Source organism: Thunnus albacares, chromosome 20 (genome assembly GCF_914725855.1).
Source record: "Thunnus albacares chromosome 20, fThuAlb1.1, whole genome shotgun sequence".
Lineage (NCBI taxonomy): Eukaryota > Metazoa > Chordata > Actinopteri > Scombriformes > Scombridae > Thunnus > Thunnus albacares.
In genome coordinates this window covers 20773298-20785639 of record NC_058125.1, presented here as the reverse complement: position 1 = coordinate 20785639, position 12342 = coordinate 20773298, and the positions used below count along the sequence as shown (strand labels likewise).

Here is a 12342-nt window from a genome sequence, read left to right as displayed (position 1 = left end):
GAAAAATGATTTGTTTTATCCATGATCAGGTGTTTTGTGAATGAGATGCAGTGTGGTACTGGAGGCTGCCACAAAATATGTTTTATTGACTACAGTTCTGTACAGTATTTAGACCCTTTAAAGCTTTTTTTTTGTATTTACCTTCATTTCTCCTGGCTTTCTATATTTTTATGGCAATCATTGTAGCTGAAAGGAGGGAAGAGAAAGTAAAAAAGTGCAGAACAGCCCTTTAAAATCGTAGCATGAGAGAGAGCATATGATTTATTTATTTATTCAACATTATAGTTTTGTGGCAAGACTAACAAGCTATTTCAGTATCTTTTTGAATCTACATATATATATTTTAAGCAACAGCGTTACAATTATCCACCTGTCTGGCTCCTTAACATGTATTTTGAATGTTTGGAAAGGCCGTCACTGCACCACAAGATGTCTAAAGTTAAAATAACACGCATCCTACAGCAACTGTATGCTGCTTATTATAGCAAAGCAGAAATGCCTCTTTGGGATGAGCGCCCGCTCAAAAAACATCAGAGGCTGATCTTTATGAACGTGGGTGTGGTGGTTGGTGCAGACTTCAGTCAGTACATCTAGTTGTCTCTTCTAATCACGTCTTCGGGCGTGTGGAGAACTGGTCGCGCTCCAATATCTGATCTTTCTTGTAGCCGCTGACCTTATTAAACTGCATGAGCTTGAACCACACAGTGCATACTAACCTATAACATTTTCTATTCTGGGCTGTGAGATATTACAACAGTGATGTAATTGGTCACACCATGGTGGTTGTCTCAATATTGGAGAATAACTCAGATTCTCATATATTTGAATGCACCTGTGGTCACTTTATTAATGCAACAGCAGTTAAAAAACAAAGTGCTGTAACAGTTCTCAGCCAGCAAATGCAAATAAAAACGGACCAATTTGATATTAACACTTTGATTTAAGCCTACGCTAAAACATTTTAACAAAAGTGTTTAATGGATTCAGGCCGTCCAACACATGACAGATATTCAAATGCACTAAATGACTAACAGTCATAATTATCTGGACTCAACAGAAAAATCAGTGATCAAAGGTGAAGTGTCTCCTTTAGTAGCAAACCTATAATCATAGCTTGTCTTATTATATTATAACTTGACACAAATCAGACCACGGACCCCCGTTTGATAAGATTTTTGCTTTTAGATGTTTTATTACAGAAAGTGTATGAAACCCATGACCAAATATAGTGTATATATATACATATATAGTATATTCATACATTCTATCATTGTGTCACTTATGGATGGAATTATAGTGAAAATAAATTATTCCCCTTTTTGCTGGAACCCCCCTCAGAGACCCCTGGGGGTCCCCAGACCTCACTGCTCAACCAGACTAACAGTCCATGAAGCCGTCCACTTTATAGAAAGCTGATGTAGTGATGTTGAAATCAACACGACTGCAGTACATTAAACAGTTTGCAGTAATCAGTGAAATAATGAAACTTTAATGATGAAAATATGCAAAAAATGACTAATCTTTTGTGAAGCATTATATAACTAAATTGATATTTAATAAAAAAATGTGAACAATATTTAGATATAAAAGCGTTTCTTATAAAATTGAATGAAAACCACAAGTTAAAAGCAACAAAACAGTGTTTATTACAAAATGGCTTGAACTGGAGAACTCCCATTTCATTAGCAATTGTACCAAATTTGTTGAACTGGTACAAATGGTTAAATTTAATGTTTCCCTTTATTTGTAGGCCTATATGTAAAATATTAAAACTATATACTATAAAACATTGTCAAACTACTTCAGATTTTGGAGAAAAAGGTATTTTCCCTGTAGATATGATACAGTACCGATACTTCGTGACATTTTTCAGAGCATAACACACAAAAATGTAAACATGAATCCGAATAAATTATTAAAATTGAAAAAAAAATGGAAGCTCGTGTTTTTCTTTCTTGCAAAAGGAAAGTTACCAGCTGGTAGGCAAAGACAATCGTCACGGCCTACGTCCGACCGTCTCAGCTTAGCAAGTGTTTGAATCCTGAGAGGTCACCGAGCGACGGCGGCTTCAAGCGCAGCCGGGCTGTGACGTTAAGACCGGCGATCTCATCCTGCGCAGACGCCTCGGTCTGTAAAAGTTGTCTGTTGAGCGCCCGAGGGTTCAACCGTCGGTAGCCAGGATCAGCACGGCGCCGAAGATGCCCACGTTATGTCCGATCAGCTTCATCTGGTTCCAGAACTCCACCTTGCGGGTGTGGTGCCAGTAGCCCAGGTTGCCGTCGATGAGCAGGATCGCCAGAGGCAGGACGGTGGCCAGGATCTGCGCGGCCAGACGGATGTAGCAGCCGGAGAGGAAAGCGAGAGCCAGCACCCCGAACAGCACCTCCAGCAGCATCAGGGTGATCTCTCCACCGGCGATGTGGTTCAGGTAGGCCAGCCTGTCCTCTTTGCTGTGCTGGAGGGAGTACACCTAGTGGAGGGGAAGTGGTACTGCGTTCAATTAAAAATGTCACACTGACAACAGACTTTGGTTTGTTTGCTCTTTTTTTAATCTCTGTTGTGAAGATGATATTGATTATAGGTAAAGATGTGATTCACTTAACATGTAGAATTAAAGTGAATATAAATTATGACTATCTGGTTTGTAAAAATTGATTTAAAGTAGATCTTTTTCATGGATGGATGTCAAGGAGACGCCAGACACTGTGAATCCAAACTAAAAAGGGCTGCAACTGACAAATATAACACAATAACAGAGATCAGCTGCAAATCTTCACATTTAAGAAGATGGAACCAGAGAATATTTTGAGTTTTTGTTTCAAAATAAGACTTAAATGATTAATCAATTGTATTATATTTTCAGGTATTTTATTCTCTATACTTTTAATTGCATTTAATTGTGGTGCTGAGTTTTTTTATTTTTGTTTTTCCTTTGTAACACTGTTTTAAAAAGGTGCTATTTACAGTACATAGTGTTTATTATATTATCATTATATTAAAAACATAAAAGCTGATTAATTTCTGTCGATTGACTAATGGATTAATCGCTGAATTAGTAGTTAAAACCAAAATCAGCTCTTAACATTTTAATATGTGGTCTCTGGCATTTTCTCTTAACAAAGTGCACTTCATGATGATTTGAATAAGAGCCTTCGTCAGTTGATTAAATGTAATCTGCTTTGCATTGCGAGTCAATGAGACCGCTCTGTTCCAGTTTAAACAACCTTATTGCTCTCATTTTGCTGTAAAAAGAAGCAGAATAACCTACTGAACTCTTCAAGTAATCTATAAAACATGACATGGCTCTTACCACACAGATGAGGTAGACTCCCAGGAAAACCTGTCCAGTAGACTGCAGGGACCTGCTGCGGGGTTTCTGTCTGTACACCTCCCCCGCCCCGCTGGCCAGAACCAGAAAGCCTCCGATAATGGCCAGCGCTCTGGAATACATTCGCACCTGCAGGGCAGTAAAGGCAGTAAATATCTGTTATAATGTCTATCTATAATAAAACAATACAAGTCAGACTTATCTCAACACTGATCTGGGACACTTTCATATCCTTCTAAAGCTGATACATATCCAGTTTGGGAAAATTTAACCTCTGACTGATCAGAATTCAGCAGGTGAAGAACAGTAGTGTGTAGGACTGCATTTGAAATATTGCTTCATTGCAAAACAAAACCAGACATAAAACAAGTGCTTGTTTATAAGCATATGAACAGAGGTGACTGGATGGGGCCACAGTTCAATGCAGCTGATGTATCTATGCAAAGTAAAATAAACTGTAAAGAAGCCACAGATTAGAGAGAGCCAACCGAGGCTGGATAACAATGAGCTGGACCATATTTTATGTAAAACATGCAGCTGGGGAGCCACTGATGCTGTTTTATGACACTTTACACATAACTCTGGGTGACTTGCTGAGACTGGTATCCAATATTGGCCACGTTAAAAATGTTATGATAAAAATCCTGATGATGTTGATACTTTATTTGCCTAAATTAATAAATTTGTGTTTGTCATTTGTGGACACATTATGATGATTATTATGATTAACTCGTATTAGAGAACAGCAGTTATAATCAAAGGTGAAGCTGCAGGGAGTCTGGTGTGATGAATGATGATGATGCTCCGTGTTCAGAAACACGCTAATAACTGAACAGCAGCGTTGCTTCATTACAGTAAAACACAGACAGTGACTCACCTTCAGCCAGTCCCCGTAGTACACCTGTTCTCCAACGTACGACGCATAAGTGCTGATGGCCAGCTGTATGGCAGAGGCCATTGCAAACCATCTCCTCTTCACCCCGAAGGACATGAAGCTGGCACACAGCACCGCAGCCCCCATGTCCACATACAGGTACGGTACATGAATATCGGGCTTCCTGGAGAGAAGAATGAATCAAAAGAGCTTCAAATCAAATTTATGTGTATGTGTGTATGTATATATTATTGTGTGTTGTAGAGAGATGAATAATAAATCTGCTGCAGCGAGATCTTAAATATTGTTTTAATGACAGGTTTTTGTCTTGAAATAGTTTTTATCTAATGATAAACTCTATCATAACTGCGGCTCCATTTTTTCTATCTCACAAAAGACACACGAGAAATATTCTTCAGTGCCACAGTGAGATAAATACAGCATTTAAAGCCCCAATTGGATCTTTGTCAGGTATAGAGGAATCAAAATACAAAGTTAGTCATAAAAATCTGTTGAAACTGCACTCAACACCTGCACCAGATAGATGAATGTTTGCACAGTGATTGTTCATTAGATGTTTCAACACTAGCCAACTCAAATAACACCAGAAAATATCCTAAAACAGCTGACCAGCAGTTAAAAACTCTGCAGGAGACAATAAATGCTGTTAAAAGATCCCCTTCAAGTGTGTTTTCAATGTAAGTGATGGGGGCAAAAATCGAGTGTGTCCACACTCATTTTGTACAAAAATGTATTTAAAATTTTATCGGAAGCTTATATGGCTACTGACTGAGAGTGAGATGGAAAATAACTCAAATGAGAGTCAGGCAGGTATGACAAAAGCTGTACACATCTTTCTTTAAAGCTTCTATAATTACAGGATAATTCAGAGGGGTGTGGTTGTCTGAGCAAGCCCAGCCCACCGCAAAGTGATTGAAACAATACACACCCAGTGAACATGTGAGAGTAAAACCACGATTAGACTACAGAAATTACAGACTGTTCGCTGTCCGGCTGAAAAATTACAGAGCAGCCAAGACGGAAATTATCTTAATTTAAACAAAGTCCACATGGTTTCAGCCTGGAGAGGGTTGAATTGCTGAAATATAACTCCTATTAGCTAACGTTACACCCTAAAACAGAGAAGATACGAAAGGCGTGTTGTCCAGTTATTATATCTGCACAACTATAAACATCTTTGCAGACGATCTTAAGAATGAATACTGTGTTTTTAAAGGTTTGACGCAAAGTTTAGACAGGTTGCCGTTAGCTCGTTAGCTACCGTTAGCTACTTTAACGTCCGCTCATTCACTCTTTTTCTTACCTTTTTGAGTCCGCGCGTTCAGCAAACAGCATCAACATACTGAAGCAGTTCCAAAACCCGAACCGAGTCAAAATAAACGCTCCTAACTGGGCGAGAAACCTCAATATCTGTTTCCTACTAGGGGCTGCCATGTTCGCTGCTCTTCGGATCGATTCGCCAAGTGCGCAGGTGCGATGCGGATACTCAATGGAATTCCGGGCAAAGAATACATGCACTTGTCAAAATAATAGCACGTGTATTTTCACCTGCAATGTATTCAATTCAAGCTGTTACTCCTTGGCTCTTATTTTGAAGGGAATTCCTGTTTCGAACACAGAGGCGTCCTCCTATTGGCTGACAGATCCAAATGGCCTGGAAAAGCTCCATACGTCCATGGAAGGGTCATAGCAAGAGAAAAGGACAAGAAGTACAACACTACCATCTACTGGCCTGAAAAAGATTGGCAAAAAATGGCAGAATATCTGTAATGTGAGAGATAGAAAGCAGAGACAGATCCTACCCAAGTACGGGCTCAGTGACCACAAATTAGCAAACAAAAAGGACGACACACACAAAAAAAAATCATGTCAACCAAAAGAAAACAGAATATGTGGTCGCTGTTCGACAGGTGAGGTTGAGACAGAGATGCACTTCCTTTCATTGAATTTAAAACATTAAATGAAATAAGGAACATATACTTTAACAAGTTCTCCTCTGTAATTTCAGATTTCAAAGAGATTAATGACCTCTCAAAATTAAAAACAAAAAAACCCTAGGAGAAGGAGACAAGACATATCTTGCTGCCCAATATGTAGCAACATGCCACAGCCTGAGGGACAGTTAATGACCTACATATATATATATACACACACATACACACACACACATTGACCTAGGTCACCTTTGGGGACATTACATAGACTGACATTCATTTCCTGGAGACTTACCCTAACCATTACCCTAACCTTAACCACTGACCCAAAAATCAGCATTTTACCAATTGGGGACATCGCTTTTGTTCCCAATTTGACAAGCTGTCCCCCATGACCTGGTCTTTAGTCTGAAATTTGTTCCTGAAAGTAGCCCATGACAGACAGACACATCATTCACACACACAAATACATAGGATATACTGTGTATATATGATTAATATATATCAATAAATCTTAAGGTTGTGTTAATGTTATTTTTGTTTCATTGATTTTCGATGCTTTGGCAACATTGCTGTTGTGATATTCATGCCAATAAAGCAGATTTGAATTTGATCATCACAGTAGTAGATCATTATAAAAATGCCTTCATTAGTGATGCATAAAAGTTAAAGGCCCAATTCTGTAAAAAAAAAAAAAAAAAAGTCTGATTTGATAAGATAAATTGTGTGTAATACTTGGTAAGAATTACCCAAACATCTCTGCCAAGTTCAGCAACTTTAATCAAACAAGCACATAAAACATTTTAGTATTTAAACTAAAATAGTTAAATATAGGAGTTAGGGCTGCGATTAAGCATTATTTTTCCATATTGTTAAATGTTTTTGTGATTCATTGATTAGTTGTTTAGTCTGTAAGAAAATAGAAAGGACTGGCTATGAAATGAACCATGATTTTAGAGATAGTCTAGAGTCCAAAGTACCCCAGTGTAACCCCACTTGCTGTAAGACCTTTTTTACTAGCCACCAAAAAAGCCTGTTAAAATTTTTTTCCCCATATTTTCTTTATTAATTTAACTGTTACAAAACATTTTCAGCAAATTTTATCTCCATTCACGATTGCCTTCCCCTTCTGGTGGTGAAATACAACATCTGGTTCTTTAATTCATGTTTTTTCCCCTAAAAAGTCAAATTTACAAAGAATCTATGATTGTAACAGTCCCACTAATAAGTATAAGTATTAATTAATCAGTCATAATAATTATTTTCATTTTACAATCAATTGATGTAATTTTATAATTACTGTCAGTGTTACTTTAGAATGTAAACTCCTCAAACTTTTCTGAACCAAAGGACCAACCAAGGACATGACTGTGTCCTCAATGGCAGCGACACCCCTGCTCACAACAAGTTCCCAGAGTTCATGGAGACACAGTGCTTGTTTTCCAGTCCAAAGTCCAAAACCCAAAGATATTCAATTTACAGTGATATAATACAGAGATAACCATTAAATACTAACATTTGAGAGACTGGAACCAGAGAATGGTTGGTATTTTTGCTTGAAAAAATCATTTAAACAATTAATTAAAATATTTAGTACATTTTCTAACAATCGACTACTCAATTAATCATTTCAGCAGTAATGTTAAATAATCAAAAAGTCTTAAGAAACATTAAAAAGCCTGCACACTTATCTTTGTCAGTAAGGCCATTTCCTACAAATGGTTGCAGTTTAGTGCAATAGTTAGTCGTAGAAATGAAAGTTGTTCAAATTACACAACAAAAGCAGGAATGAAGAAGAGGAGGAAGCTTTCCATCAGGTGTTCAGTGACCCACCAGGCATTCATAATGTTCAGGAGCGTACCAACGCTGCTGTTAATCCACAGTGACGTTTCTCAGGTTAATCTTTAGTAGATGAGACTAACCCAGATCCTGAAAATGGCTTATAAGGTGAGTCCTGCTGAAGGTTTAGTTAAGGATCAGTAGCTTGTCATGTCTCAGATGAAAAGTCAGTTGGAGGTGATTAGCACAGAGTGGTGAAACTAGTTTCACAGGACATGAATATTGTATAAAACTTTATAAAGTTTGAACAGATAAACCACCTCAGTTACACTGAAATTCTGGATATATTCAACATAGCATCTTGATCATTTTGTCAGGCCATTTTCTTCAAAAAAACACCTCAGAATGCACACAAACACACACCATCCTTCACTTATCTATATCAATTTATGCTATGCAGGGTCACACTAAACAGATTGCCAATCTATCAATAATAATGATAATAATAATCTTTATTTATAGCACTTTTCACAGCCAACGTTACAAAGTGCTTCACACGGGGCAGCAAATTAAAACAGCAAAATCATAAAACATTCAATTTTATGATACAACAGATAAAACTGATTCCACTGATGTAAAATAAAAGGCAATTTAAAAGAAATAAAAGACAGTTCAAAGAAAAAAGTAAAAGCTCAAGTGAGATCAGGAGAAGCTGGGTGATAAAAAGTATTGGGCTCACACATACAGCATATAAGCAAGAGGAGAACATACAAACTGCTTCCTTGTTGCTTTTATGATGCAATATTGCTTAGGAAGCGTATACAGTATGCAGTTTGAATAATTTATTCACAAAAACATCGGCTGTAGCCTGCTGTGTGTCCACAGAGAGTTAATTAGAATGACGTTGGTAGAGCACCTGATTGGATAGATGGCAAGATTAAAGTTTATAATCAAATCAGTGATGAAGACTTGAACTCCTTTCTTTTGGCACAAAGCCTAGTGCTCAATGAACCCTACTACCACATATGTAAATCTTTATTATATTCTTTTTCACTGAATTAACACATTAAAGCCCAAAGTACCAGTGTAAAAATGTTAATATATAGGTTAGATGAAGTTACACATTTTATAATACATGTGTTTTGGTGTCTGCGCCACAGTTTGCAGTAAGAGTTTAATATCCTTCACCAACACTTCTATCGGTTCTATTTCAGTGTCTCACTTTCACATCTATGTTGTCTGCAGATCTGTAAGGATCCGTGTTCTCAACCCTTCCTCCTTCCTGTTCAGGGGTTATGGCTCCTGATTGTTTAATCTCATCACGGGGGATTGGTGACATCAGGTCCAATCCTGTGCCGACCTCCCCCAAAAGCCAGGAGCAGGGATCAGCTGGGGATGAAGAGCAGTGGGACAGCACAGATCAGTCAGTGTGAAGAAGTGACCGGACTAGAAGAAGACGTACAGTTGATGAGCTCTTAGGAGCCAACACATTTCTTTGTTTGTTGGGGATCCCACCATTCAACAGGTAAGAGATTAATGCTTCATACATTTGTCTTTGCTGGATTTACATTTATTTTTGAGTAAAAGGTATTTTTGAAATTGAAAGATCTGAAGGAAAATAGGAGTATGAAAATAACCTAAAGAAACTACAAGTTATAGCACTTTGAGAGTACACTTTTAGGCATTTGTTGTGACATTTGAATGTATTTTGAAACAAGCATCTTGATCTCTTCTTACAGCCAGGATGGCTCGGGATATGTCAGATAAGGAAATCCTGAAAATGGAACTTGATCAATTGAAGAAGGAAGTAAGCACAGCTAGGACACCGGTAAGTAAATAATGTCTCTTTTTTGTAAATTGAATTTCGTATTTCCTTGCCATTAATTGTGAAAAAATCACTACTCTACTATAAGCTTCTACTGGAAGCTTCTTCCATTTAAAACAATGTGAAAAAAAACATTTGGAGTGAATTTATAGCATGCAAGTTTTTATCTTTATGCCTCTGACAAACAACACAATTAATGTTGTAAAACTCACAATTGTTTTCATCTTTCCTCTGAACAACAGGTGGGTGCAAACTGTGCAGAAACTATTTCTTTTGTGGAGGAAAGGGCACCAAATGATCCGCTGATTAAGGGCGTTCCAGATGACAAGAACCCCTACAAGGGAGACAAGGGAGGCTGTATAGTAACATAACACATGGACATCCAGGGAAAAGTCACGTTATTTTTTATGAGATCTGGTTATTCCTGTAGAATTCATGTGGATAAAAATGTACAGTAGTAAGAAAACTAAAAGCTGTAACGGTATACCCCACCAGGAGAAAGACCCTTCTCCATCACTGGATTACTGTATGTACCTGTTGATATAACAATGTTTATTTGTCAATTTGTAATTAAATGCAAATAGCTGTACAAAGCTTTGACCTTGCATGACTTTTGTGATTCTTGATATACATTAGCATATACAGCACTCTTATTGCATTCATCTCATGTTATCTTATTGGTTAATATTAAATATAGTTGACTTACATATTGTTAGGCTCCAAAATCTCTGACAAATCAACATGACGTTTATGTGTGTGACTGTGTGTTAGTGTAGAAAGCAGGGCAAAGTCACAGGAGCTGTGCACCAACTGCTTAGTCTAATTCATAATAGGATTTCTTTGCTGCAGCACAGTCGTTCACACAGGCCTGTTGACACAGAGCTGCTTCCTGTATCAAAGTCTTTAAGCTTATTCCCGCGGCCTCATCCCGGCTTCCATTTCGAGCTCTCCATCCAATTAGTGTCATTTTCAATTCGGGCAACAACTAATTGGCTGCACATAATTTGTTCAACATTTGCAACGCAACTATCAGTATGAATATATGTTTTGTAAGTGCGGTTTGAATTTCTAAGTTTGTAAAAATGTGCTGCACTAAACCTTTTTCAGTCCAGTGAATTTAGGCAACTTCGCACATCTTAATCTGTGCAAGAAAATAGTGACCTACTTATGTTTACTTATCATCTAAAGGGACTTGGTGATATATGAATATTTCACTTTAAAATTAAAGTTTAACACTGAGGCCAAAACAAATTGTGCACCCCTAAAGTTTGAGGTCCCTGCTTATCTTCTTATAAAATTATTGATAAGACTATGAATTATGATAATAACACCGGTCATGTAAACTGAGTTATTGATTCATTAAAGTGCATAATTATGTATAAGATAACTGAGGAGGAAAAAACCAGTAACAGTAAATTATATCACTAAATATAACCTGAACCAAACCAATCTGCATTTAGTTATATTTTTAGATACATTGCGTGTTATATGTGATGTATTAAAATTAAAAAATGACTTTTTAAAATTGAAAAAAATAAGAAAATTGGTCTATGATTTCACGTTATCTCTGCTTTAAGATTAAATCTGTAGCTAAAAGTCAACTGAATCAATGTATAACTTGAGAACAAAGTCCGTGCATGGACCACATGAAACGACAGTGCAGCAAAAAAAAACTATGTTATCGTATATCACATGACCTTGGATTTATGTTTATTATCCTCCTTCAGAAGAAATAAGTTGTAGATGTAGTTGATGGTTACTTTTAGTGTTATCCAAGTGGTGTGCATTGTGAAATGTCTGGATTTCATGTGTCTTTGAAGAAGTCTGGGTGTAAATTCTTCCCCCTATTGGTATTGCTAACTCTGTCCTTATTGGACCTGAAAAGCTGAAAGTCAGTGATATCACTCTGCTGCACTGTTGTAAAGACATAAAACTGCACGCTGTATGTATAAAGTTTAGGATGACTTGTCCATAGTGTGTTCTTTATCTTAATTGCCTTATCAGATAAGAGCAATTGTGGATACATCTAATCTATTTCCTATATGCTCATACTACATACAGGAGACAAACAAAATATGTTGCAACCTTTAGATTATGACATGAAGTGTTTTAATTGTGTGAATTCTAAACATCTAAAAGGAAGATTTTGTTTACTTTAAGAAAACTGACTTTTGAATATGCTGCTGATTTGTTATGCAGTTTAAAGAAAAGTGAAATATGAAAATCCAAGGAGGGATAAATCCATTTTATGATATAAAATCCATCAGTTAGAACATCAGATCATTGAAAAAAGAAAAGTGATGAAAATTTAAAGTACCCTCTCATTTTCCTGTGGGGCTTTTGTCAGTGCACTAAATCAGTGCTCAGCAATTAATTTGCCATTATTTGGCGTAATACATTATTGTGATCTGTGCACTGTCATCATAAGAAAAAATGGGTCTTTCACCACTTTATCTTTATTGCTTGTCATAACACGAATAGTATTACATATGAAACTCCTGCCCTTCTTCTTCAGACCTTTGGCACTCTGCCTATAAAAGGACCCTTTTGAGGGGAGCTAAGTTCAGAAGAAACTTGTCAC

General features: G+C 37.0%; 2 protein-coding genes across 2 annotated transcripts; one reads left to right on the top strand and one right to left on the bottom strand.

The window, feature by feature from the left end:
* Positions 1 to 1622: 1622 nt before the first annotated feature.
* Positions 1623 to 5713, bottom strand: tmem101 (transmembrane protein 101). The gene is made up of 4 exons (XM_044338536.1): positions 5527 to 5713; positions 4206 to 4386; positions 3311 to 3457; positions 1623 to 2470 (listed from the first exon to the last, which is right to left on the bottom strand). Exons 1-4 carry the CDS (start codon positions 5655 to 5657, stop codon positions 2162 to 2164), a joined length of 768 nt encoding a protein of 255 aa, XP_044194471.1. The 5' UTR covers positions 5658 to 5713; the 3' UTR covers positions 1623 to 2161.
* Positions 5714 to 9319: 3606 nt separating this feature from the next.
* gngt2b (guanine nucleotide binding protein (G protein), gamma transducing activity polypeptide 2b) lies at positions 9320 to 10366 on the top strand. Its single transcript, XM_044336853.1, has 3 exons — positions 9320 to 9461; positions 9676 to 9764; positions 10004 to 10366. Exons 2-3 carry the CDS (start codon positions 9681 to 9683, stop codon positions 10130 to 10132), a joined length of 213 nt encoding a protein of 70 aa, XP_044192788.1. The 5' UTR covers positions 9320 to 9461; positions 9676 to 9680; the 3' UTR covers positions 10133 to 10366.
* The last annotated feature ends 1976 nt before the right edge of the window (positions 10367 to 12342 follow it).

What these genes read in the sequence shown, in the direction of transcription:
- tmem101 (XM_044338536.1), bottom strand. Translation starts at nt 5,657, where the DNA reads ATGGCAGCCCCTAGTAGGAAACAGATATTGAGGTTTCTCGCCCAGTTA. An exon ending in ACTACGGGGACTGGCTGAAG is followed by an intron (nt 3,458 to 4,205) that starts GTGAGTCACTGT and finishes ACTGCCCTGCAG; the next exon opens with GTGCGAATGTATTCCAGAGC. An exon ending in GAGTCTACCTCATCTGTGTG is followed by an intron (nt 2,471 to 3,310) that starts GTAAGAGCCATG and finishes CCCCTCCACTAG; the next exon opens with GTGTACTCCCTCCAGCACAG.
- gngt2b (XM_044336853.1), top strand. Translation starts at nt 9,681, where the DNA reads ATGGCTCGGGATATGTCAGATAAGGAAATCCTGAAAATGGAACTTGAT. An exon ending in TAAGCACAGCTAGGACACCG is followed by an intron (nt 9,765 to 10,003) that starts GTAAGTAAATAA and finishes TCTGAACAACAG; the next exon opens with GTGGGTGCAAACTGTGCAGA.